We start from the raw sequence: 27,296 nt of genomic DNA, 5'->3' as shown, positions 1-27,296 counted from the left end.
CTCACCTACCCCCCAAGTCCTGAAAAAAAATACAACCAGAAATGACACAGATGGCTAACTAAGGACTTTATTTCAAACAAAAATTAAAAATAAAAAGTTGAGAGCTATTTCCCTGGGTGTGGGAAAGGGATCAGGCCAAGGAATTCCCTGTGACCAGGCTGATAGCCTCATCCACTGGAGGGGTCGTGATCCTTCCCTTCCCTGCCCCTGGGATGGGGAACCTCTGCAGATGTAGGACCCTACGCCAGAGCCCACCTAACAAGGGAACTGGGCCTAGGCCAGTCGCTGAGATAAAGTTGGGCAGCAGCACGGCCAGAGGCCAACCACAGGATCACGTCCCAAGTACCAAGAACCTACTCCTCCCCCTCCCCCCACTCATGGGACCCAGAACAGAGGAAGGATGGCCTGTGGAAAGAACCTCTTGGACCCTGGTGAGAAGGCAGGCCCCAGTGCCCCTCACATCTATCACCTCTGTTCTCTGGAGGGCAGTGAGTCCCGCAGTCTTATCAGACGGTGACAATGACACCACTGGGGGCAGGGAAGCCCCCGGCAAGTATGGGCCCCACAGCTGCCTCCCCCCCCAACCCCCGCAAGCTTTACAATTACCACATGATCCTCTGTATTTCTTGCCTTCCACTGCCCGTGGGTGGGGTTTCCTGGTTTGGGGTTTCTCAGATAAGGGCCCTCCCAGGGAGGGTCCCCTGAATCCCCCACCACTCCCGGGCCTGAGGAGGAGGGTGTCACATGATGCCGTTGGTGAGGTACTGGAAGCCGTCATAGAGTTTGGTGGTGATAGAGCGCATGCTGCCGTCCACCATCTGCTCCACCAGCAGCTGGAGCTGCTCCTCAGTCATGCTCATGTGGAACCGCTCTTTGAGGTTGCGGATGGTGCTGGAGCCATGGAAGCAAGGAAGCTGAGAACCTGGGGGAAGCGGGGAGGGCATAGGGTCATGGAGTGCAAAGTGGGGAGGGGCAGTGGTAGTAGCCACAGCAGCTAAATCAGAACTGGGGGTGTCTGAAGCGTCCCTTCCCTCCCACATCAGAGAGCTCCCCGACTGTGGGTGCAGTTCTGCCTGGGAAGAGAAGCTGGAGTTGGGCGGGGGCCCTGTCTTGAGCTCATCTTCATCCCACACGCCTAAGCCCTTCTAGGTGAGGGGGTGAGGGCAGAGGGGGAGAGAGCTGACACTACACTGCCCCCCCCCCCACCTCCCCGTAAGGGCAGAGGGAGCAGAGTCTCAGGACCCAGAGGGAAGGCTGGGAAGAGGGTCTGGGGAATGGGCCCTGAGCTGGGCACTTATCTGGTCGCAGGCCTCTGCCTATGCTACGTCTGACACTCACAGATGACCTGGGCCACCGTCATCACGGGGCCAGACGGGGATGCTCCTGAGCAACGGCGACAACCTGTGGGGTGGGGGCAGGGATGGGGGGAGGAGGAGGAGGAGACTGGCAGCTCAGCCCAAGTGTACACAGCAGCCTTGAGGAGGGGGGAATGGAGATGAGGACCCGAAAGAGCTGGGAGAGAAGAGACTTCAGGTTGCAAGGCAGTGAGGAAATGGCTCAGGGAGAATAGATCAAGAAGAGTGGAAAGGAAATACTTCCAGCTCACAGGGAGGAGTAAGTATGGGGACAGGGAAGGGGCAATGGGGACAGGGCAGTCAGTGGTCAAGGGCCAACAGGGAGGCAAGTGGTGACTGGAAACACCTGGGCTGGCAAAGAGCAGAGCCAGAGGGATGGAAGGAAACAAAAAATCAGGTGGACAAGGGATGGGGAAACAGGGACCAGGAGACTGGAGATGGAGCTGTTCTCTCCTTGAGGGTGCCTAAGGGATAGCTTCTGCAGTGTGTACGCCCCAACCCCTCCCATCCCTGGGACCCAGCTCCGTCAGGAGTCAGGAGGACTCCCAAAGGACAAATGGCACCCTCTGGGAAACACTGCCCCTAGTCTTGAGGTGCAATCCACTTTTTGGAGGTTCCATGCCCTGGGGCCCAACATCAAGTGGGAAACCTGAAGCACTGTGGGCACTGCCCTGTCCCCAAACACATGGCCTCTTCCCCACTCACCTTGCTGCATGATCTCCACGATCTGCACCACCTTATCCATGTGCTTCCGAGCAGCGATCAGCCCCTGCAGCATCAACATCTTGTAGTAGTTGAACATGTCGCCATCCAGGCCCCCCATCACCTGCAAAGGGAGACGTATGTGTGCACAGGGGTTCACAAGCCAGCCAGGACTTCCTCCACTGGGGCAAACATGCCAAACTCCGACTTCCCCACTCTCCTAACAGGCAGGAAGCCTCCCAGGGCACCAAGCCTCACCATGAGTCGCTGCCATTTCTGTTCTGTTAGTCCCTAATTTGGGGGGAGCCCACAGCTCCCTCTCCCATGACAGAGAAAGAACACAGTGAGGCACCTCTCCTTCCTGACTCACGTCCACAAACTCTGTGGTCAGCTTAAAGGCTGACGTCTCAAAGCCCAGGTTTCGGGGTGAGCTGGACAGGATGAAGCCAAAGTCGATGTGGATGATGTGGCCTTCTGCATCCAAAAGGATGTTTCCATTGTGTCTGAGGAGGGGGCAGAGGAGAGAAAGAGGCAGTCGTCAGTCTGACTGAGGCAGGGGCCTCAAGCTGTAACACCCTGGCCACGTGATACCAGGTTAAGGGAGCTTCCTGCCAGGTTTGTTGCTGCCTACAACCTCTTATGACCTAACGCTAATCAGAGCAAAGAAGGAAAATCAGAAAAGTAAACTGCTGTCAAAGGCTCTGGGGTCTGAAATTGCCATCATTATGATTTTGTTGAATTGTCATTATTAACAACTTAAAACCAGTCTAAGAATATTTCCATTTTCCAAAAATCATGCTTCTAGCAACCAAACTGATCCCAACTGAGTGGAGAACCTAGAAGCAAGGGAAGGACTCTATAGTTCTAGCCAATCCTCTCAGAGGCCAAGCCCTCAGCTCAATGGGAGGCCTCCACTCTGAACCTACTTACCTGAGTTTTACTGGTAATTCCTGTTAGCCCGCTGCAGAGCAGAGACCCTCCACAAGAGAGCGGGCTGAGTAGAGTTTAAATGTTAATTACTGTGTGGGGGTTCCAAGGAGTAGAGGAGTAGGCTTTAACCATTAAGTAAAATCACTAATGTAAAAAATCTCAGGAAGCAATTACTAGGGGGAAGCTGCAGGAAGAAGAGTTAGAGGGAGATAAATCCCAGGTCTTTGTGATTCCCACACGAATGGCCAGCAGAAGAAAGAACAATTATGATGCTAAGCATGTGAGACTGGCCCATTCCACATAAGAGACCGCCTCTGTCACCAGAGAGGCTTTGTTAGACTAAGAGCCCCAGGTCTGAAGCCACCTTCTCTAGGTTTGGTCTGACTGGCCAGAAGAGGGGGATGGAGAGAGAACCAGTCCCAACTCAGTCCTTTCCCTTTGGGGAAAGCATTACAAATTTACCAACAAAGACACAATCTTGGGAGCAAGAGAGGTTCTAGATATCCTCATCCAACGTCTCATTTTACAGGACAAAACACAGGCCGGGGGAGGAAAAGTGACTTTTGTGCACAAGGTCCCAAGCCTACGGAGGGGCAGCTTCTCTCCTAACTGCTGGCGTTAGCTCCAGCTGCAAAGTTGTTTGGGGCTCATCCTGAAGCAGTTAAGGAGACCCCGCACCTGATTCCAGTCTGAGGCCCCGTTCACTGTTGCCACTTCTTTCCACTGGCAGATTCCATTCCTGGCTTCACCACATCCATTTTTTTCTCTGAGTTATTATAAAAGGTCTATCAGGGTGCCTGGGTGGCTCAGTGGGTTAAGCCGCTGCCTTTGGCTCAGGTCATGATCTCAGGGTCCTGGGATTGAATCCCGCATCCAGCTCTCTGCTCAGCGGGGAGCCTGCTTCCCTCTCTCTCTCTCTCTCTGCCTGCCTCTCTATCTGCTTGTGATCTCTGTCAAATAAATAAATAAAACCTTTAAAAAAAAAATAAAAAAATAAAAAAAAAATAAAAGGTCTATCAGCTGCAGTCCCCTCCCCCTCTTTAAAGGGACAGACTCTAACCTTCCCAGCATATTGGTTTTCTACAGGAAAGCCCAGAGGCCTGACTAGCCCCTGCCTCCATGCCACCCACTTACTCAACCGGGGGCTCAGGTCTAGGCTCCCTCGGCCCTGGGTTCAAAACCCTGCTTCTTCAGGGACAATCTAAAGCTTGCAACCAAACTCCTTATCAATAGTTACATTTCCCGTCAGCCTGCGCGTGCAGAGCTGCTGCAGGGCTCATTTACAGGGCTGGGCAGGGGAGAATAACCACAGGTCTTGAAAGCTCCCTGGCCCTTACTTCCCTCACAAGGAAATGCCTGCCTGACAGGGTTTTCATATAAGAATGGCAGGCACTTAACCGAGACTAGATTTCTGATAAGCAGCCCTGTGAGTTAGGTCTGCATGTGCTGCCATGTCACTAGGAACCGAAGGAGCACAGGCCACGGCGTCTCGGCCTTTTCAGGAGGCTGCCCTCTGCCTGGTGGGAGGCACGACTCACAGGAGCACTCAGGGCGCTGACCCTGGGTCACTGTCTGGAGACGGTCTTAGAAAGCAAGACCCAGGTGGTATCATTTTCTCTGTCTGACCTGCTCACCTATATATGAAGCTGGAGCTCACAAAGGTCAATGTGATATTGGAAGAAATGACAGCTCTGGGCAAAACAAGAGATACTTAAAAGTTTTAAAATTCACATTTTGGAACAAGAAGGAGAATTCAGGGCTGGGAGCACAACTGTACATCCAGCATGTTCCTCATACCCATCTTCTCTTTTCTGCTCTGTGGGTGGCCGCTACCATCAGGCCAGGCCTTAAGACCTCCTGCTTTATGGCAGACCCAGGTACATCCACTCTCACCCTCTGCACCCTGGGGGCAGTCACTAAACACAGGCTGGCTCTGCCTACAAAATAAAGCTCCTCAGCCTCATACCCATGGCCCTTCTGACCTGACCTCACCTCCCCTACAGAGCGGAGCTGCTGCCTGCTTACCAGCCTGGCAGGGTAGCCTGATCTTCGGGCACCCTGAGCTGCCTTCTCACTTGGAGCATCCTTCCCCTCACAGGTGTCTCTGTCCTCATCTGCCTTGCTCAAACCCTTGCTCCTCCCTGAAGTCCTTCACCTCTCTGCCCCTGTACCCTGGCACTAACTGGTCTGCCTCCCTGCTTAATCGCACACAAACACGTCTCTGCTTAAAATGTGTCGTTCATTCCATTTTTCTATCTAGGCAATGGGAGGTGGTGAAGAGTTAAGTGAGAACTCTCACAAAGGGACGAGGTTAGGATAAGGAGTTCACCCACCTGTCCTTCACTTGCAGTAGGTAGCAGACCAAGCAATAGCCAGCACAACTTTGTACAAAATTGCGCTGTGCACTGAGGAATGCCTCAGTGGTGTAACTCCCGTGCTCCTGCAGGAAGTAATCGAGCAAGGAGAGCTGGGACTGCTTCTTCACCTGGTGAATGGACACAGCGTTGACCACGGGTTCAATCATGCCACTGTCAGCAGAAATCACAAGGATCTTGTATGGCTTGATCCATAGGGGCACTCGCTCCTGCTCCCAAATGGACTGTGAGGAGACACAGAGGCATGCAACTATCATCTTTCCGAACTAGGAGAGGAGGCAAAAATCCCCCTCTGTCCCCAACCTCGAACAGTTCTCATCCTTGTGGCCTTGGATTCTAGGCCATCAAGTGAGTAAAACTACTGATCCCCCTGAGGACCAGGGAGTTCTGAGACAAGGCCAGGGCTTGACAAGATATGGGGAAGTACGTGAGAAAGGCATCGTATAGGTAGAAAGCCCCAAAAAGGCAGGGAGGACAGGAAACCACACTAACACCTCACAGGCCTAGAGAATGTGAGCCATTAATCCAAAATCAAATAATGCGAAGAAAACAGGAAAGGATTTAGGTCCAGAGAAATCCTCTTAAGAAAACGACAGTCTTTATAGAAGAATAGGATTGACAAGGAAAGTTGCTTGCAGGCGACCAATCCAAAGGTTCAGGGGATCAACATCTCTGCACCCTGCAAACGAGCTGCCACAGACCAGTTAGACTAAGAGGACAAATCTAGCCTCCCAGAGTTCGGAGATCACAGCAGGCGCAGGTCACAGAGGGGCCACGAGGGGTCGCTGTGGAGCTGTTCTTGTGGCTGTAGTTCCTAGGGACGCACACGGGGGAAGGTGCAGGGTCAGCATCCAACTTAAACCTGGGTAGGAGGCTGGTCCCTAGCAGAGCTCCCTGTGGAACAACCTGTATAACAACCTGCATGCTCACCTCAGCTGGGCTGAGTTCCCCTTACTCCCTCCCTCTCTTACCTGCAGTTGCTTCAACACCTGGAAGGCCAGGAGCTCCTGGCGAAGATCATCCCCACACTTGACGATGACTGACAGGAGCCGCCAATTGGGGAGGTGGCCATAGGGGGAGCCCTCTCTGATTCGCCTGTGAAGAAAGAAACAAAAGGTGTCAAAGGGTTGAGGACAGACCTTGCTTTCTGCCTGACGTCCAAATCAAACTCCCCACAAGGCAACGACTCAGATGCCTGGGAGCCTGATAGTTTGGGAGAGACTGGCGGACAAGACAGATGGAGCAGTGAGTACCTAAGGCCACCTCCAAGCTTTGGAAACCACACCCATCCAACTCACCTTACTTTTTCCTGCCAGGGCTCTTTGAGAGCAACAGCAGAAGGGTCTTCCGGGTCTCTTCTGAAGGCTGTGGGGGTGTGAGCCAGCTGCTCTGAAAGCCTCCGTCTAGCAGGAAGAAACTGTATCATTTGCTTGGAGGAGGTTACCCCAGAGCCTCATGTCCCTGACTATGCCAGCATTTCCTGCACTCTTTCCTTGATTCTGGGCACACAGAGATAGAAACCGGGGCTAAGAGTTTTGCTAACCTGGTGTCCTGCATTCAAGTTGCAATGCAGGTTACTAGGCCCTTCCCATTTCTGGACAGAGACTCTGATTCAGATCAGGTGTAGCTCCACATCTGCATTTCCAGCAAGCTCTCCTCCCTCTCCCTTGATTCTGATACATGTAATCCTCAGACCCACTCCAAGAAATGCTACTCCCTATGGAGTTCTCTTAAATGTAACTTCCTTCTGTGTTGGCCCAGTAATTTTTCAACCTGTACCTTCACCGCCTCAAGTTTGGTGGCCTCAGGACAAGGATGGAGTAAGGAGAAAGAAGAGGGAAAGAGAGGCTGACAGACAGGAAAGGACAGAGACAGGCAATGCCTGAGAAGGAGGAGGAACGCGGGGCAGGGCAGTCTGGCCATACCGGATGTCCCCTGCTGCTATGAACACAGGCTCCTTGCTCTCCTGGCTGGTGATGCTGTCCACAGAGAACTGGGAAATGTTGTCACAGCTGTTGGTGTGCACTTCAGGGAGCTGGGAGAGCAGGGGACCACAGGTCAGAAGCGCCAAACACAGGCCTCACTTCCGTCACCTGCTCCTCCAGTCACTCTGCATGCTTGCTGCCACCTCTGCATCATGACAGTTCCCCACTTCTGGACTCTGTTCCAGAAGGCCTGCCCTGCTTCCACGCCATCCTCACCACTTGGACACCAAACGCCTGGCACTCACACGGGCCTTACAGCAAGGCTTCCCTAAGTGTAAACTACCTCATCAGGATCACCTGGGATGCTGCTACAAGACAGATTACCATATCCTGCCATCAGTCTGAAGCAGTATACCAGGAGTGGGATTTGTAACAAGTTCTCCAGAAGACCCCCAGTGTGCTCAGGTTTGCACACCACTGTCACGATCTCCAAAGAAAGCTGTACTTTCAGCCTTCTACTATGAGTTTTCCCTGGCTACAGCTGCCTTCTCCTGCAGGGTCCACAACTAGGACCCTCTGACCATTTCTTCAGTCTCAGCCATTCAGTCTAATCTTCCCAACTCTCTCAAATACAAAATATTCCAACAGACCCCAGGGTCCACAGCAAGGCCCTTCCCTTCTTCTTCCTCTGGAGCAGATCACTTCTCAACTCCACTAGGCACTTACTGCACACTGCCTTGTTGTGTATCCTGGAAACAGATTTTTCGCCTTAAATGTCTGCATCCAATCTGTCTAATTGGACTTGTAAGCTCAAGGACAGAGAGTCTGTCTTCACAAAGTGACAACTGCTTGTGTCACAGTCCTACATAAAATGCAGCTCTGGCTCTTCACAACCCTAGCACCAAGTCCAAATCTCCTTCCATAGTTGACAGAATCCTTCCTACAATCTGGCTCACGCCAACCTTTCCAGCCTCCTCCTTCACCACTTCTCACCCACACGTAATGTCCTTTGGTTCCTCAAACGAGCTGAGCTGTCTTGTCCTCCAGTCTGCACATTTGCTATTCCCTCTGCAGGAAATGCTCTGTCTAGTGAATTCCTACCCATCTTCAGGGCCCCGCTGACATACCTGCTCCTCAGGAAATCACTTAAGGTGTGCCCAGGCCCAAGTCTGGAGATCGTCCTACCACCACCCTCAGGGGTGGCATAATGACCCAGCACAACCTGGATCTCACCATACTACAGCTACCTGCTAACTGGCTTTGTTCCCTTTCTCTTTAGGTCATGAATTCCTTGTGGGCAGGGATCATCTTGTTCACTAGTCCACAGCACTCCAGGCTGGCATAAAGAAGGCTCTCCATAAATATTTCTTGAAGGAATGAATGTATGACTTATTCTCTACTTTTCTCAGACAACTTTACATAGCAGATGTTCAAGAAATATTTTAGGTTTCCCTCACTCCCTTGGGCTTAGAAGTTCATCCTTATATATAACCTAAATTCCTTCTGCAGGAAAGTGAGCTCCACCTGAATATTCCAGACTGGCAGTGTTCAGAGCTTTCCCCCTTGTCCCATGGGCACTTGCCTCAGCCTGCCTCAGGGTGTGTTGCCTTGTCTCAAATACAGTGAAAGTTCCTGGAGAACAGGTGCTTGGCCCCAGTACCACCTCCCGGGAGCTCCCTCACCTCCACCTGCAGCTCGCCGATGTCATCCACCGACCAGGCCTCGTCATCGTTGTCATAGTTGGGCACAGTGCTGAAGCTGCCTGCCCGCTGCTCATGAGTGATACCACATTCGGGCAGGTTCTCCACCGACCGTGTGCTCCGAATTCGGTTCTCGGGTATCCGGGCGGGGACGGTGGTGGTGTCAAAATTTTCACATTCAAGGACTTCCACATAGATCAGGTAGGGAGCCTGGAGGGGCAGTGTGTATGTGAGAACAGTATTTCCAACTTCCCTCTACCACCATGCCCCAAATCTCAACTCAGCTGACACAGTCCTTCCAGCTGCCCACTCCCAGCTCCAACCCTCACCTGTCAGTCCCTTGATACTATGAATGCCACATTCAGGGCAGGAACCTGTCCTGTGAACATACATTTCAAGAATGTGGGCAAGAGAGTGCATAGGTCTTTATTTTATTTATTTTTTTTTTTTTAAAGATTTTATTTATTTATTTGACAGAGAGAGAGAGAGAGATCACAAGTAGGCAGAGAGGCAGGCAGAGAGAGAGAGAGGGAAGCAGGCTCCCTGCCGAGCAGAGAGCCCGATGCGGGACTCGATCCCAGGACCCTGAGATCATGACCTGAGCCGAAGGCAGCGGCTTAACCCACTGAGCCACCCAGGCGCCCAGTGCATAGGTCTTTAAAATGTTTCAGCCAATGGGTGCCAGGGGTGCTCAGCTGGTTAAGTGCCTGCCTTCAAGTTCAGGTCATGATCTCAGGCTCCTGGGATCGAGTCCCACACTGCTCTCCCTCTGCCCCTTCTCTCATTCATTCTCTCAATTTCTCTCTCAAATAAAGAAAATCTTAAAAAAAAAAAAAAGTTTCAGCTGATGGGGCGCCTGGGTGGCTCAGTCAGTTAAGCATTTGCCTTTGGCTCGGGTCATGATCCCAGGGTCCTGGGATTGAGCCCCGCATTGTGCTCCCTGCTCAGTGGGAAGCCCACTTCTCCCTCTCCCACTCCCCCTGCTTGTGTTCCCTTTCTCGCTGTCTCGTCAAATAAATAAATAAATAGAATCTTTTTTTTTTAAGTTTTTTTTATTTATTTGACAGACAGAGATTGTAAGTAGGCAGAGAGGCAGGCAGAGAGAGGGGAAGGAGGCTCCCTGCTGAGCAGAGAGCCCGATGCAAGGCTTGATCCCAGGACCCTAGGATCATGACCTAAGCTTAAGGCAGAGGCTTTAACCTACTAAGCCACCCAGGTGACCCGAATAAATAGAATCTTTAAAAAAAAAAAAGTTTCAGCTGAGCTTCAACATGTACAGATGATATACTCGGGCAAAACTATCAATTACCACTTTCAGAGAGGCCTAGAAACCCATTTGGGGGCTTGTCCAAGGACAGAGACTGGGAAAAAGCCAGGCACTGTTCCAAGCAGGGTTCTAATCCTCAATACTTCTTCTGAAAGAAGAATCTGAACCATTAGTACTCATTCCAATCAGCAGACAGCTAATTCTCTCCAACGTGAGTCCAGCATCCTTCTCTCCTTCTACCTTCCCACTCTGATCAGCAAAGGTCTTAGAAATAAGAGATGTCTCTACTCCCACTGTCACTGTATCTGGAAAGCCTAAGAGTTATGGAAGGGCTGGGGAAGAGCTACCAAAGAGCTAGGAGGAGACTGGAGAGCAACTCTCTGCTGAGACATGGGAAGAAGAGGCAAGCTGAAAAGATTAGGCCTCTTTTGGTCCAGAAAATCAAGGCCCAAAGAAGGGGGACAAGAAGGCCCTCAGAATCACAGCACTGAGGTAAAGTCTAGACCAACATGTGCACATGGACCATGGAGGCCAGGATTTTGGTGAAGCATCCCTGGGTGCATGCATGAACCCGACAACCACAGGAGGAGACTCAAATAGGGGGTAGGGTATGGGCCAGAGCCCACCTACCTTGTCCTTGGAGTTGAGGACAACAGCCTGGGTGTGGGGCACACGGACCACGTGGTGGTCAAAGCCGGCAGTGGGCAGCCAGACTCGGGCAGGGAGCTTATGGTTGAGCAGGGAGAGCTCTGAGATCAGCCGCTGTGTTTTCTGCTCCTTGGTGGGGAGTGTGGCCAGCCGCTTGCCAATCGCCATCAGGGACTTGATGAATTCTCGCTCAGGAGCCAGTCTGACGGGCTACAGGGGGTTGGGGCAAAGTAAAAGACGGTGAAGAAACCACAGAAAAAGTGGCCTGCCCACTTAGCCACACCTAGCCATGGATTCCAAAGTCTGGAGAACGCTAGGGAAGGAGCTATCTTTCAGCACTGGTGGGACATGCCACCATTCCACCCGACAACTGGGTGTCAGCTGGGCAAAGGTAGAAAAGCCAGCACACTCCTCCACAGGCTGATTCTTGAGGGTGAAGGGGTGGAAACTGTGTCACTGGAGATACCCCTCTTCTTTTGGACCTGAATTTGTTACGAACTGTCCCAAGGCTTCAAGATGGGTGGGGGGACAACATCCAGAGAGAAGAGCTGCTTATACCTGATGCGTTTCACTTCTCTCCAGGTCCTTGGGCTGAGTCTCTGCTGAGGGCCTCTGCCAGTGCCCCAGACTAGGGAGCGGCACTCTGAGTCCCTACATCTCCTTTCAAAGGACTTAATCCATTCAAATGACTTTTGCTACCTTTCACAGCATCCCCCTATCCACCCCACAATCTCTTACAAGGTGTCAGTGCACATGCAGGGGATCCAAGGGGATGAGCAGATTCTGCGTTAATGAGGGGAGAAAGCAGACAGAGGGAGGCAGGTGTGGGGAGTGGGTGGAGAAAGCAATAGCTCCTATCAGCCCTTGACAAGGGCCCTGAAGGTCTGTCTCCTTCAGGGGTTCCTCCTTGGGTCCTCTTTCCCTACCTCTCAGGGACAGACTCCCCATATTAACTCCCTACTGTGAGCTTGGTTCCTCAGGCTGGGCACTTCATCATTCCCAGAGAGGGCAAAGTCCGTCTGGGCAGTGAGGTAAGGGTGGGGGAAAAGATGGACACACAGAAGAGCCCTTTTCCCAGCCTAAGTCCTTCTACCATTAGGGGTACTTTATCAAGGTAGCCACCAGCATCCCTATCCCAGCTCCCCTCAGCTAGGTAAGAACAATATTTCCTCTTCTTACAAAAAACAGCATTTCACTCACCAGGTCTTTCTCTCCCTCTCTGTGGGTCCTGCTTAGTTTCCTGAGAACTGAGAATTTCTATCCTCACTCCCTCACACTGCAAAAAAGAGCTTCTTTTTGAAAGATGGGTAGTACCCGGCCCATCTCTGCATATGCAAAGACCCAAGTTTCAAAGGAACAGCTCATTTCTCAGCCTCTGCCTCACTGGGCACTGGCTCAGGGTCCCACATAATAATGAAACAGGGTATGGGGAATCAAATGGGGATGCCCCGGGAGACAGGGTTGAAAAGAGATCAAGAAAAGAAGACAGCAGAACTGGGCTTCTGTGGTCCCTGGAAATATCTCAGGGGCCTCAGGAGAAAGGAGAAAGCAAAAGAAAGGAAGAGGAAATTTGGAAACTCACTCCTTCATTTATCCTGATCCCTAATCTATCCACTCAGGTGGCAAATGGTCACTGTTCCAAGGACCCTCCACCCCAACCAATTCATGCTCAACTCAGATTAGAAAAGGCAGAATTCCTTCCCATCCTCAAAGGAGCATTTGGGTAAGGGGCAGGGAGCTATGTTCCTTCAGCATGTTGGAGATGTGACCCCAGGCCTCTAGAGAGGCTCTGCCACATGGGGAGGAGATAGGAGTTGTGACTGAAAGGGGATCAGCACAGAAGGGAGAAAACTGATTGGGTAGATAAATAAAAAAGAAAATGTAAAAAAATCATCCAAACTCCCAGAGGGTCCAGCATTTCCTCTCACGTCTCTGCCCAGCAACAAGGTCTGAGACCCTGTGGGACCAGAGGGTCAGGGGTTAGTCCAGAGGCAACAAGAAAGGAGAATGCAGATTAAGGAACCTCCTGGGCAGTGAGCTGGGAAAGGGAAGAACTCAGACCTGGAAGAAAGATGGTTGAAACTAAAAAAGAAAACTGGCCATGGGGAGGTAAAACTTTCAGGCCAAATCCTGTTTGCTTCTGGGGTCTGCTCCCCAGCACAGCACCTAGCATTTAGAAGAACCGAATAAATATTTGATGGTCTGATGGCAGAAGCCATGGGGAAAGGGTTCTGGGTGGGAGAAACAGGATCCTGGGGGTTTCTGCCAAGCAGTTCTTGGCTCCAATCCAGGGGTAAATTCTACCTCTCTCCCAGCTGTTTGCTCTAGAGACCTGGAACTGGGGGCTGAGTTGCACTGCATCCCAGCTGCATCTGGGAGGATTGAGCCGGACTAAGCCTAGGCTCAGGGCACTGGTGACAAAGGGCAGGGGACTCCTCCAGGCTGGGGAGTCCTGGGAAGGAAGGGGCTGATCTCCCAGGAAGAAAAGGCACCTTTTAACTCCAGCCTTGGCCTGGGGACTCAGAAGACCTGGGGACGGAGAGGAAATGCGGCCACAGAGGGGAGCCTGCCACCCAGTCCCAGCCTGGCCCCACTTACGGAACTGAATGAATTATCAATACTCTCGGTGCTGGAGGAGAGCTCCTGGGAAAGGGCCAGAGGGCAAGGGGAGGAGGAAGGGCAGGGAGGGAGGGGAGAGAGACAAAGGCAAAGAATTTAGCTCCAACTTGGATGGTAACTGCTTCTCTCATGTATCTCTACCTGGCTGCTTTAATGAGAAAGTCAACCCAGAAACACTACTTGCCCAATTTCTTGAAACTTGTGGGAGATGCTGGAGGGCTGGCTCAGATCATAGAAGGGCTGAAGAGACAGAGGGCCTGGGCTTTTCACTTTCTCCTCTTCTCTCCTCGCCTGCACCAAGCTCTCCCTAGAGGACATACCCTACAGCTGGGTGCCTCAGGGCAGTAAGTGCACGCCTAGCTGCCTTTCTCTTCAGCCACTCACATGCTCCCAACCAAACCCTTCTCTGTGGAAGCTGCCACAAAGAGACTGAATTTAACAAGTTGCATGGCCCCCATACTGGAATGCCTGCATTCCTCCAGCTTCTTGCAAATGTCAGGGTGGAAGTCAAAGAGCTAAACTTCAGGGGCGCCTGGGTGGCTCAGTGGGTTAAGCCGCTGCCTTTGGCTCGGGTCGTGATCCCGGGGTCCTGGGATCAAGTCCCGCGTCGGGCTCTCTGCTCAGCGGGGAGCCTGCTTCTACCCTGCTCCCTCTCTCTCTCTGCCTGCCTCTCTGCCTATTTGTGATCTCTGTCAAATAAATAAATAAAATCTTAAAAAAAAATAATTAAAAAAAAAAAAAAGAGCTAAACTTCAGTACCAGGGGTGTCTCCTTTCCAACCAGCCTCATTATCATCCTGGGAAGACCAGTCCCAACCTTGAGCCATGTGAGAAGGGACACCCCAGATCCATGAGCATGACACTTCTGGGCTAGATGTTGCTAGGTGTAAAAGATGGCTAACTCTCCTATCTACTTAACCTCCCCAGGCTTCCTATCTTTTTCATGCCACGCTCAGTACATTACAATCTTTGGACCTCAGCTGGGGAGCTGGTCCTAGCTGAATCTACCTGAGAAAGCTGAGCAGTGGGGCAGCAACTGTCCAGGTCCCAGCCTAGGAGATTTATCTGAATCTCACCCAGCCGTGTCTCACTGGGAAAGGGCTGGTGGTCACACTTGTCATCAGCGGCTCTACTGTAGCTTGTGCATGGGCCCAATCTGAGTTCTGTCCACCAAGGTCTCCCAGGGCAGGAAGAAGGCGGCAATACGCATGCACAGATGGCAGAAGGGCAGGGCCTTGACTAAGAGACAGAGTCCTGGGAGCTCCCAGGGCAGGAGGGCAGTAGTCACTGAGCTTCTACTCCACAATCAGCATTTCAAGCATCTACTTAATTCTAATCCACAGTTTACATTCTCTTCTAGCTGGAGGTCCTATAGTCAGGATATTCCTCGAAGAATCTGAGAAGAGGGGCACTTGGAGAAGGCAGGCCAAATACTATCCCAAGGCAACAACTCCTCTGCTTTGGCAAGAGGTAGGAGGAAGAACTGAGGCAGTGAGGATGTCAGGGCCTATTCGGACTTAGTGGTTCAATTTCTATCCATGAGGTGGTCGGGGAAGGAACAGCAGGCAGGAAGGATACCAGCTCCATGACCAATGCTCCAGCTGATTCTTCCACAGACAGGGCCTGACTGACTCAGTAGCCTTGGGGGAAGGGAGGTATATCATGATCTTTTCCTCTCTCCTACTCTGTAAGCTTGAGTCACTCATACTGAGTCAGCTCCAGGAGAAAAGCTGAGGCCAAGAAGCTGACATCACACCACATCAGGCTGGAAAGCCCACTGGGGCTTCGAGTGTGACATGCAACAGATTTCTCTGTACAAAGGTTATAGTCCTGAAAAGCCAGAGCTGATCTACTAGAGTGTCATGATGTGGGGCGGGGGGTGGGGCGGTAGCTAAATCATCTCTGCTCCCTGGACACCCATATTCTAGGCCAAAATGTTTACCATTTGGCTACTAATGGGAAGAAAGACTACCTGAGCAGACTCCTCCAATTAGGCTGACAAAATCTGCTTTGAAGCAGCAGGCTTCAGGGGCTGAAATGGTGGGGGCTGGGAGAAATCTATGCTAGAGTCCTTGGCTTATTGTGGAGAGTGTGAAAGATCCATCATTAAAAGAAAACAGAACCCCTGTGTGAGATCTGGGCAGAAAAGGACCATGCAGGGAGACTCCAGGCAGGAAGAGAACTGCGTGAGCAGGGGCCTCTTCTTGGTGGCCTCACTTTACCCTCCAGAACTTCTCCTTAGATAATGACGTGCTTTGTTTAGTAAGCTGCAGACTTCCTCCTTATATGCAGGAAACAGCTTTTTAAGAGAGTCAAAGGCTCCACCAGATAAATTCTGTAAAGTTTCAGTATACAAAATTGAGAGTCATACACGTAGATAAAATGGTGTCTCCACATTATAAATTCTTGCAGGGAAGAGCCGCACTTCATCCTTCATCCCTCACTGCCTCTGGCATGCGCTGTGCACACGGTACAAGCTCATTTGTTGAGTGAATGAATGTTGCATAACAGGGGAGAAGGAGGAGCAGGAGGAAAACCAATTTCCTTGGTATGTGGGGAACAAAAGCCTTGACAGACATATCCTCAAACTGCCAAAGGGATTTGGACAGACCTCTGTGCTGAAGACTCCAATGCTCAGACCCCAGAGATATTCATATTTATTCGCTCATTCCTGCTCTCACGTTTCCTAAGAACACACAGTGGATTCGGATATCTCATTCTGCTGGCATCAGATAAGCCGGGAATGCCTAGGGATCTGGTATCTCCTTCCTTTCCTGGATCTAATAACCCATGATAAAGAGCCAGGGAAGAATGGCAGCCAGAGAAGCCACCCCAGAGGATTTAGCGCTCAAAGAATACCTCATGTCTCATAGTCACCTATAATCCCATCCTCGGAAGGAGTTAGATCCAAGGAAGAGGGACCAAGGACCAGCACAGAGTAGGCCCGAGGCTTCAGCTTTTCTGGTCCTAAGATGGCGACTACCAAGTGAGTATAGAGAAAAGCCATGCCTGACAGGAGGCACCAAGGGGCTCACTTGCAGCTGCTCACACATATACTGCTACAGGCTTGACCCCAAGAGAAGGGGCCCCCAAACCCTTCAGGACCTTAGTCCCACCAGATGTGGATGATTCTTCTTGTTCTGCAACAACCTCCCTCATGACTCTGAACTTCCCTGCCAAGCTCAACCAGAAAAGAAAATGGTCCATTTTGGTTCTGAGAACGTCTACGCTCTTCTGCCTGTGCAGGGAATTGTGGAAACCTAGATGGGCTTAGGCCATTCTTCCCCAAGTGGACAGCTGAGGACCTGGGAATGCAGATGCTGAGAAATAAGAGAGATGGCTCAGCTGAATAATTAAGAGCAACACCTGATGTGAGGCCCAGCAGAGGGATGCTGGGCAAATCACCTCACCTCTCTAAGCTTGTCTCTTCAATTGGAAAATAATCCCTGTCTCTTAAGACTGTTGAGGTTGGCATGATGCTTGGCACTTAAGAGGGGCCCAATACATGTCAGCTCTTTTAGCTTCACTATTATTATCCTAACAAAACCCCAAATTTCCCAGAAAGCAGGCTCTGTAGTCTCCCTCTGTCCTGCCTTTTCCCTTCCCTGGTCACTCAGATTCAAAGAAGCTGAAAAGAAGTCCCATTGTATCAAAACCGTAGGTGGGTTATGTGCCCCATGGGGCAGATGCCACCACCACAGCAATATGCATTTTCCAACAAGTGCAAATTCCTTGTTCTTTTCTCCCTTCTTTCCCAGGCCGGGCTGGCAGCCAGGATGAGAGCTGGGCCAGTGGTGAGTCAGAGCGGGGACTGGGGCATCATTGTCTGGCTGGGACACCAGGTCACTGACAATTGTCCAGTGGCAACTTCCAAGCTATCAGTCCAGATATGGAATGGAAGGTGGGCATAACCTACTGATGTGCTTATCTCCTCCCTGCTCTGGACACCCCAAATGTTCCTGTGGCCTTCTCTTCTTTCCAGCTTTCAGGTCTCTGACTCATCTCTGGACATGCCCAAGATTTCCTCTACACCAAGACTGGTTCCCTTTTCCCTTTGTGCTTCTCCCAAATGCTAAGACATCCCTTCCCCAAGGAAAGGCAGGGATGAGGGCATTCTGCAGATACCTCAGTGATAGGGAAGGAACCTTATTCTTAAGTCAACAAGAAGCAGGATCTCTGGAGAGTGGGGCAGAGAATTATGAGGTGGAGTGACCAGGAGAATGAAGTTAAGGCTCTATTTATACCTTTACCCCCAGCACACACACCATCCCTTTTCCTCCCTGATGGCTGCTACTCTGAGAGGTTCTGGTAGATATCCCAGGTCTCAAGTCAGGGTGGAGAGGGTCTCTGCCACTGTTCTCAGTAAGTAAGTGGTTAATGGAATGGCAGTGAAGTTGAGTAAAAACAACAGGACAGAGTCAGGATTGTCAGCCTTGCTGTTAGCTACATGACCTGAGGCAAGTCACTTATATCTCTATAGGTTTCTGAGTTCTTCCTCTGTAAAATGAGACAGTTGGGATACATGATTTCTAAGGTCTTTTTCCACTCTGACATCCCATGCTTTTATCAGTGAAATGAAACAGAGGGAAGGAGAGAAAAGGACAGAGGAATTGTAGGTCAGACATCCTGTCTCCATGCCATCTTGCCCCGCTGCCCCTCCCAGGCATTTTACCTCATCCTCATTCTCCACTTTAGGGTTGCTGGCTGTTCGTTTCAGGTTGCTGCTGAGACTTATGCTGGCGGTGGCATCGGACTTAGAGCGCTGGTGAGTCCTCTTAGAGGGAGACAGCCCCATGTCAGGGGCTGGGCTCAAGGAGGGCAGCTCCCTCTTCCGGTGAGCTGGCTTCAGCTCATCTGAGAGGATCAGCTTCCGGAGCTTGGTCCCACGGGAGTGTCGCTGAGTGGAAATGTGCATGTCTGAAGAGTAGGCCCCAAGCAACAGGGCACACTGGAGGGAAAAGTTAATGCTCTGGCGGCAGCGATGGACTATGTAGGGCTTGATGGCGTCACCCACGTCCTCATCCATGTGGATGTACATGTTAAGCAACTGAGGCAGATAGAAATCCACATCCTCATTGCGAAAGCAGAAGAGCCGGTTGCCAATGTAGGCTTGTACTCCAGGCTCCTTGGAGTTGTACAGGTATGAAATGGCCATGGAGATGTCAAATAGTTTTGACTCAAATAGCCTCAGCAGCCAGGACTGTTTGGCAGAGTTGTTCTGCCGCCGCCTCCTTGCTCCCTTGGTAGTGCTCGAGGCCACAGCGGCCCCCATTTCATCTTCCTCCTCCCTTATCTGGGCAGGTGGATCGTCCAGGCAACGGATCGCATTGTCCAAAACATCCCCATTGACCAACTCCAGTGGGGTATCTGGGCTAGATACAGCCACACCTCCACGCAAAAGCTTGACTTGCTCCAGCACCTCCTGGCAGGCCTTCTGGGCCACCTCAGGGTCAATCACTGATAGTTCCCCAACCCCCTCTGTGATGATGCCTAGCAAGGAACCCCCATTATTCCCTGATGGGCTAGGAGTGGGCTCAGAAGTTGGCTTCAGGGGGGCAGATTCCACCACCATGTCTCCCATGGCCACAGCCAGACTTCGAGCTTCCAAGCTACAGGAGGAAGGAGGGAGAAAGGAACAGAAAGGGAGACACATACATACAATGGTTAGTAGTGCCATCCTCAGGTCTTCCTTTCACCCACCATGAAACCTTCCCAGGCCCCTCCTCTCTTTTGTCTCCTTAGACTCCTTCAAAATCAGATGAGAAGTCATCTCCCAGGAAGCCTTCCCTGACTACCTCTACTGCTAATTGCCATAGTACTCTCCCCTCCTTCTGCACTTAGCTATCCGCTTAGCCTCTGGTCCTAACTTGCATTTGCAAAATGCTGCTTTATACGTTATGCTTACAGAGGTTTACAAATTCTTCAGGTAGACTGGGAAGCAATTCTGGTCTTATTCCCTTGTCGCTCACTCTTCAGATGCTTTTCTATCTTTGTGGTCTTGTGTTTCTCTTGACATGCCTGCCAATACCTTTCTCTTTTCCTCTTTAAATCATATTTCCTTACTCCTATAACACTCCAGCACAGGTCCTAAGCATCTCACCTCCATTTGGTATCAAAGTCTTTTTTTTTTTTTTTAAGGTTTATTTTTATTTAAGTAATCTCTACACCCAATGTGGGGCTCGATCGAACTCAAGATCCTGAGATCAAGAGTCCCATGCTCTTCCAACTGCCAGCCAGATACCCCCGGTATCCAAGTCCTGATATGTTTTTCTAGACACAGATACTTTCTTACCTTCCCTTCATACTCAAAGTTCCCAAGGAATAAGGGCCAGCAAATAACATCCAGGCTTCACTGAGAAGAAAACAGTTCTAAAACAACCATCAACACCCCTGCTGAAGTGTGCCATTTCTTGCTTGTCTGGCTTCATGACGTCATTCCCCCTTTCTTTAGTGCTGTAGCAGTTAGGAATAGTGGAAAGACTCCTGAACTTGGAGTCAACTGCGCTGGGATTCAAGATCCTAGCTCTGCCATTATCAGATGTGTAAACTTATGCAAACCATGTATCTTCTGAGTTTGTTTCCTCAACTGCAAAATGGGAAAAACACATTCACTTCTTATTACTGCTGTGCGGGAAAACTTCAGGAGTGTAGGATCTGGCACAGTCCTTGGCACGCAGTAGTACTCAATAAATATTAGGTGAATCCTAATCACCTAACAAACCAGTTAACAGTGTGTATGTGTACGAGTGTGTGTGTGCACACACATACACTGTTTAATAAGGAAATAAGTCAATCAGAGTTACACTTGTTGTCTAAGAATCTCCCAAAAACTTGTGTCTAAGAATCTCCCAGGACACCCCTCTCCTACCCGCAACACTACTTTCTCCATTATCATACACACAGCCCAAGAACTAGAAAGGCTGGGAGAAGGCAAAAAGAATTCAGCTAGAGCTCATGGGTCTATAACATCCAAAGAACACGGAGGAACAGGAATCACATCACCAAGAATCCCTCTCAGGGGTGAGAGAACATTGCTGACAAAAGCCACTGCCCTCCTAGAACGATTCTCCTGAGCCCCACCAAATTTGGATTAGAATAGTAGAACAAAAGGAAATTTCAAAGCAAAGACTGGGAGAGGCACGTTGTTGATGTCAGATCAACCCAGCTCCAGAGCCTGACTATAGTCAACAACAGGCTCAGAGGCCTTTTCACAAAAACACAAATGAGAGTGAGTTTAAGACTAACTCAAGAGCGTGAGCAAGAGGAAGACAGAATCTACTGTGGAGCTGAAATGCAGGTAGTTTCCAACTATTAGTGACGCTGCCTTTGAAGCAAGTCTGGGTGCATATAACTTTGGGTTGGTGAAAGGAGGCTTGAGATACAAATTCTCTAATCAGGGCAGGAAGCCCCATTTCCCACCACTACTCTTACAGTGCCTCTTCTTGCACCTCTGAAATGTTAAGAGTCAGTTAATCTCAGGGGCGCCTGGGTGGCTTAGTTGGTTAAGGGGCTGCCCTGGGCTCAGGTCACGATCCCAGGGTCCTAGGTTCGAGTCCCGCATCAGGCTCTCTGCTCAGCAGAGTCTGCTTCTCCCTTTCCCTCTGTCTGCTGTTCTGACTACTTGTGCTCTCTCTCTCTCTCTGTCAAATGAATAAATAAAATCTTAAAAAAAAAAAGTCAGTTACTCTGCTCTGCCTCCCAGCAGTCACTACTAAAGTCTTGTAGGAAGACAGATGGGGAATTCTTCTGTTCTCAAAGATCACCAAAAAAGGCTACTTTAGTTTATCTTTCTCCCCACTCTGTCAAACAAGAAGTTCGCATCCCTGAATTTAATTTCTCTGATGCAGCTTACACTTGGTATCAGTAAAAATTTGGCAACTCGTTCATCATGCTCTCTCCTAAAATTAGGCAGAGCCCTCTAAGTAGTAGAACCAGCATGGCTGCCTATGTGGAGCTGTCTCTACTCGCCAACTTTAGGTTACACAGAAATAATAAGAAAGCTTTAATCACTCCTTGCCACAACTCTGCAGAGCACTCTGCCCCAGTGGGTCATTCTAACTCAACTGAGACCACCACCTTTTAGGTTTGCTGAAAAACTCACATGATAGCCTCAGTCATTTTATACAACCAGCTTTTATTTTTCCCTCAGTGTCTCTATGCTTAGCAAATCTTTCCCCTTCCCTCTACTCCAGAGACTTCCAAGTTATCAAAAGCTCCTGAAATCCACTTTTCAATACTTCCAAGGGACATGAAGTTCAGATAGCCTCCCATATACAGCACCTCAGACCTCCCAGGATCCTCAGCAGATGCCTGCTTCAATGATCACTACTGGGATTATTACTGGCACCAGGAGGGGAGGGAAGGATGCCATTATTATTATTATTATTTCTTATCCCAGAGCTTAGCCAGGAATCCCGCATCACAGCACTGCACTGAACAGACCTCCATCTCACAGTTCTTATTCCCCAGGGAACCAGATGGTGTCAAGAGATGCAGGGAAGCTGGACTCCTCTCTAGTGGCTCTGCCACTAGAAACTACCAAATTGGAGCTGGACCTCCCTTGCCTCCCTGAGCCTCAAGGATTGGCTACATCTGAAACAAGTCATGGGGAGAGGAGATGTTGACTTGCCAATTTAGACAATAAGAAATAGGAAAGGGATTCTCCAACACCTAAGTCCTAATACAATCTTCAACATCAATTCATTCATTTTTCAAAAGCAAAGACAATATAGCTTTGGTAAGGAACCATTCTAAAGAAAGCGAAAGGACTAGAAAGCAAAAGAAAAAAGGAAGATGTCCTCTATTCATCACCCTTCCCCTTGCAAGAGAACAGAAAAAAAGACGACAATCCAAACCTTTAATATCAAATGGCTCCTATGCTCTCAAGAACATTCGAACAACTGAGGCTCCACATTTCACACTGGGAGCCTAAACTGGTCTTCCAATTGGATGATGAAGGAACCCTTAGAGGCCTTCCCCACCCCAGCCTAGCAGCTGGCTTCTAGGCACTGGGGTGGGAGTGGAGGAGTGTTAACAACTGATTGGGCTCCACAGCTAATTGTCTGGGTAATGTAGGGAATCTTCATCCATGCATCAGGGGGCTGTTCAGGGCTGAGCACAGCAGTGGCTATAGAGGACAGAGAGGGTGTATATGCTTGTGTTCTGTATGACTTAGCATTTAAGTAAATGTCTGCAAAAACTCTAGGGAGAGGGGACGTTTAACCTGGCTTTCTGTTTCTCATCTCCTCAAAAGATTCCAGGCAAAGAGCCCTCCAACCCTCCACTGATCTCCATTAAAGGGACTGGTCTCTGCTGAGACAAGATAGTAGAAAGCCCCAAATCAATCCCCCCCACCAGGCTAATGACCATTCCCTTCTTGGGGGACTAGGAATATATGAAAAGGTTCAGACAAATCCTCGTGTTTTTAAAGGTTCCTGTACTTTCGTGGAATTGTCTTAAGAGATCATCTGATTTCCAAGCAGATAGGCAAGCTCAATTTTCTTCCCTTTGAGATGGATCGTGTGAGTTGGAAAAAAGGATAGTGAAGTCACTATCTTCATCCTACAAGGTGGATAGTTAAAACAGACTGTTACAAGTTCATGGAAAAGAAAGAGAAGTTCACATATGTTATTTAAAATTACACGGGCTTCTAATAATAATGACAATTATATAAACAAGAAGTATAAATCCTCTAACGTTCAATCTTCTTTTGTAACAATAAATAAAAAAATCAAGAAATAGAGGCACAAGCATTTTATCCAATGCTATGGTGACATGGAGATAATTAAGATGTTCACTCTAAAGGAGTCCTGGGCAGAATGGAAAGGGACTGCTGATTTTACCATAAACTCTTAGGTACCATTGGATTTATTACCAAGTGCATGTTTGCCTTTAATAATAATTTTCTTTTAAAGATTTTATTTTTTTAAGTAATCTCTACACTCATTGTGGGGCTTGAACTTACAAATCAGAGATCAAGAGTTGTGTGCTCCACCAACTGAGCCAGCCAGGCACCCCACCTTTGATGATAATTTTTAAAAAGAAGCTGCTCTTCCAAAGAGATACCGCATCACCTTAGGCTGCTTGTTCCGCTGTTAAGAAGTTCCTCCTCATATCTTAAAGTCTAACTCAAACCTTTTGTTAAAAGGGTCTCAGCTCATCTTTTCCCCTTGACCTCAATGGACAAAGTGAAGATCAAGTACTACTTTTTCCTCATAGAAACTTGGGGCCAAATAGTGAAGTAGGCTCAGGTCCTAGCAGGAATCATGTGAATGCTTCCCCGAGGCCCCAGTGGGGGACTGGCATCAGGGAAGAGGGCATTCTCGAGCTAGCAGGAGAAAGGTAGGGAAGGCAGTAGTCTCAGAGTAGTTAAGTCAATATTGAATCAAGCTGAGAGGTCTCTGTGCAGGGCCATGGGAGCTGGTATAAGCAGATCCAGTCAGACAGCTCAAGCCAGCTCTGGGAGCCCCTGCTGAAACAGAGGATGGCAAAGAAAGTAACCTGTGCATTCACCTCGCTCTGAACTGTTCCTCCCTGCAGCAAGCCCCAAATGTGCTTGGACTAGGCCCTCTCTTGTCTCATGCCAGTTACTGAAAGGTTCCTCCCAAACTTCTTTCCCAAATCAAAGAATCTCAATTTGCTGCTTTGGATGGCATTCAGCAAACATGTTCTCATGCAGTGTGGATCCTGCTATGAGAATGAAGCAGGGAAACTAGGGGAAATACAATATCTCTTTGGGGGTGTTTCCAAGGAGTAAAACTGCTCCTAAAAAGGAGGATGAGGAGACTGCACTCTGGGTAACAGTTAAGAGAGAGACAAGGGAGAAGTGGGAAGAGGAAGTATGATTACTTCCAAAAAGACCTAGAGTTGGAAGATAAATCCAACCTCACATGCCCTCTTCACTATCACAGGCCAAGAGAGACATGGCATACCAGAGAGCAACTAGTTTCCTGAGCCCCACTTCACTCCAAGTTCTCTTTTCCAGCCGTTTTCCTCAAAAGGCTTTCCCACAAACACACTTTCCACCTACAGAATCTGGAGTCAAGTCCAAGAGGAACAGCACAGGTGGTCACCAACTTCATGTAGTGGAGAAAAAAGGCAAGGCAGACAAAGGAAGCAGACCTGGAGCTTGTCTTTCAAATGGCCTTACTACCACAACTGTCGACTAGAAAGACCCAATAGAGAGATCACAATGAAGGAAAACCTCTCAGGTCGCTAAACCACTACGAAGAAACACCTCTTGCAGGAAAGTGCCTGGTGGTTCAGTGGGGTAAAGCCTCTGCCTTCATCGCTCAGGCGATGATCTCAGGGTCCTAGGATCGAGTCCCGTGTCCGGCTCTCCACTTAGCGGAGAGCCTGCTTCTCCCTCTCTCTGCCTGCCTATCTGTGATCTCTCTCTGTCAAATAAATAAAAATTAAAAAATTGCCTTTCGGGGCGCCTGGGTGGCTCAGTGGGTTAAGCCGCTGCCTTCGGCTCAGGTCATGATCTCAGGGTCCTGGGATCGAGTCCCGCATCGGGCTCTCTGCTCGGCGGCGAGCCTGCTTCCCTCTCTCTCTCTGCCTGCCTCTCTGTCTACTTGCGATCTCTCTCTGTCAAAAAAAAAAAAAAAAAAAAAAATGCCTTTCATCTGTGAAACTCAGAACGTTTTGTAAACAAATAAACCAAGTCTAATTTCCCCCCAACCCACATCCTACAAGTAGCCTATTACTGCTGATGCCTACAGAGTGGGCCCTTCTCCCAAAAAGGTCACTCTAGAGGTCAACTGAGGAAGTTACATGCTGAACCCAGGAGTCCTGATTCTGAATGTCCAACGTCTCATATTCTTTTTCCAGTTACCCCCAACCCCAACCCCTAGGCCTAAGCCCTTATGGAATCAACCAAAACCATTCCATTAAGCCACAGACAATGAATTGACTCCTTGTAGATCTGGAAGACACTCTACTCAGTGATCTCTTAAGGACAAGCCTAAAATCAAATAATCCGAAACAAAATTTCTCACAATCTCACACAGTTTCCATGCAGGCCTGTTCGTCCCTCTTAGTGGCTGATCCTGGGTAGTCAACAAAGCGCAATCTGATATGAACTACAAAACTTACTCCATCCTTCAGAAACACACTTCTGTCCAGAAAAGCCTGAGTGAAACAGCTGAGGCTTCCCCCTCCCCCTGTCCCTCCTCTCAACACATTTTCTTCTTAGTTCAAGGTTTAGCTGATCCTGAAATAAGTGGTATGTAGAGATAATGAATGTGACAGAAAACACATTAAAAAACTACAGGGAAAGCAGAACCAAGGGTCACAGGATTAGCAAAATCCTTGAAACTCAAGAGAGAAAGTGCCAGAGATGGAAATCCTGAATGGGAAGACGCACTGTCAGATCTTTTCTATAGGAACAAACCTCCAGAGGTTGGGGTACTGAGGACGGGGGGGAAAGGGAAGCTAAAGAAAGTTACAGGGGTCATAAAGCACTCTAGAGAAGGGTAAGGATTAAGGTCAAAGTACAGTGCCAGTGTTACTTTGGGAATGACAATGAGGGCCTGAGATTCCTTAAGGGGAGGGGAACAGGCAATTCTTGGAAGCTAGACGCTGGGTGGGTGGCGGTGAGGTAATGGAATCAGAAACAGAGGAATAGAGGGCCACAGGGAAAAGAGAGCTCAGGGAAATGGGAATCCAGTGCTGTCGCTGCACCGAGACAAGAGGAGAGGGGCAAAAATAGGAAAAGGGATGAAGGCGAAGGCTGTGGCAAAGGTTTGGGGGCAGGAACACAGATAACGAGGAAGGGCAAACAAGGATGGACATTACAAGGTACCCTGATGAACGGTTAGTGACTTAGGAGAAAATAATTCGGGACGGAGGCAACAGGGATAAGGGGGAGGGGGAGATCCCGGGACGGAGGGAGGAGCTAAACAGAAGAGGAGGCCAAAAAAGCAGAGGAGACCCTAGACTTGGGGAGAAAGGGTGGAGAAGGCACCCGGGGTGTAGCTGCCACCCAGGGAGCAGTTTTGTAGTCAAACCCAAGTGTGGGGGCGGGGGCACACTGCCCGGGACAGGGTGGGAGAGGGACTCCTCCCCACAACTCACAGGGCCAGGAAGACTCACGGGGTAGGGGTCGCTTACCTCGGGGGACCCCCCCACGATGGGGGTGCGGGCGGTCGGGGTCGGGCTGCCGACACCGCCGCCTCAGCAGCAGCGCCCGCTCCAGGGTTCCATTGGCCGCCTGCGCTTCCCTGACAGCGGCCGCGGCGGCTGAGCCAGGCCCCGGCTTAAGGGCTGCCCTCGGCGCCGCCTGAGGGGGCCTTCGCACTGCCTCAAGTAGGACCGGGTCGCCCAGCCTCCTCGCCTTCCCTCCGCAAAAGCAAGACAAAAAAAAAAAAAAAAAAAAAAAAAAAAAAAAAATCCCAGGAGGGCTCAATTCTTCTTGTGAGTCCCAGCAACCCTTCTTGGGATATGCCTTCCTGCTTCTCCGACGCTCAGGACCCTACCAATCCTATAGCAATCTAAGGAGTCGGGTAAGCTGCCTGGAACATGCCCGTTCAGAAATAGAAAAGGGGAAAAAAAAAAAAAAAAATAGAAAAGGGGGCGGGTCAGACGCTTTTGGAAGCTGGGGAGGGAGGAGAGGACGAAGGGAGGATCCTACGGGTGGGAGGAGGGGCCAATGTTCGTGAGGTTAAGAGGTAGCGTTTGCGAGGCTAGGGAACCGAGAAGGTAGTAAAATTTACTGGATTAGGGAAAGGGGCTCCTGTCCTAGAGCGGAGAGCGGCAGGTCCGTAGGCCGGTGCG

General features: G+C 49.9%; 1 protein-coding gene across 4 annotated transcripts; it reads right to left on the bottom strand.

Moving 5' to 3' along the window:
* Nucleotides 1-51: 51 nt before the first annotated feature.
* On the bottom strand, nt 52-27,296 carry PI4KB (phosphatidylinositol 4-kinase beta). 4 transcript variants are annotated; one of them, XM_046003228.1, is made up of 13 exons: nt 26,634-27,293; nt 18,193-19,129; nt 13,501-13,545; nt 12,147-12,169; nt 10,885-11,113; nt 8,970-9,197; nt 7,288-7,397; nt 6,661-6,765; nt 6,334-6,457; nt 5,321-5,586; nt 2,428-2,560; nt 2,061-2,181; nt 52-922 (listed from the first exon to the last, which is right to left on the bottom strand). In XM_046003228.1, the coding sequence occupies exons 2-13, from the start codon at nt 19,099-19,101 to the stop codon at nt 741-743; spliced, it is 2,475 nt and encodes an 824-aa protein (XP_045859184.1). In that variant the 5' UTR covers nt 19,102-19,129; nt 26,634-27,293; the 3' UTR covers nt 52-740. The 4 variants fall into 4 exon arrangements, with proteins under 4 accessions (XP_045859184.1, XP_045859191.1, XP_045859199.1 ...); XM_046003235.1 differs by lacking the exon at nt 12,147-12,169 and having other exon boundaries at nt 10,885-11,112; nt 26,634-27,296; XM_046003243.1 differs by lacking the exons at nt 12,147-12,169; nt 13,501-13,545 and having other exon boundaries at nt 10,885-11,112; nt 26,634-27,295.

The sequence above is a fragment of the Meles meles genome, chromosome 1, assembly GCF_922984935.1.
Source record: "Meles meles chromosome 1, mMelMel3.1 paternal haplotype, whole genome shotgun sequence".
Lineage (NCBI taxonomy): Eukaryota > Metazoa > Chordata > Mammalia > Carnivora > Mustelidae > Meles > Meles meles.
The sequence above is the reverse complement of the archived record's forward strand: the minus strand, read 5'-3'. Positions and strand labels throughout refer to the sequence as shown.

What these genes read in the sequence shown, in the direction of transcription:
- PI4KB (XM_046003228.1), bottom strand. Translation starts at nt 19,101, where the DNA reads ATGGGAGACATGGTGGTGGAATCTGCCCCCCTGAAGCCAACTTCTGAG. An exon ending in TCCTCAACTCCAAGGACAAG is followed by an intron (nt 9,198 to 10,884) that starts GTAGGTGGGCTC and finishes CTGCCCCTCCAG; the next exon opens with GCTCCCTACCTGATCTATGT. An exon ending in CCCTGGCAGGAAAAAGTAAG is followed by an intron (nt 6,458 to 6,660) that starts GTGAGTTGGATG and finishes CTTTCTTCACAG; the next exon opens with GCGAATCAGAGAGGGCTCCC.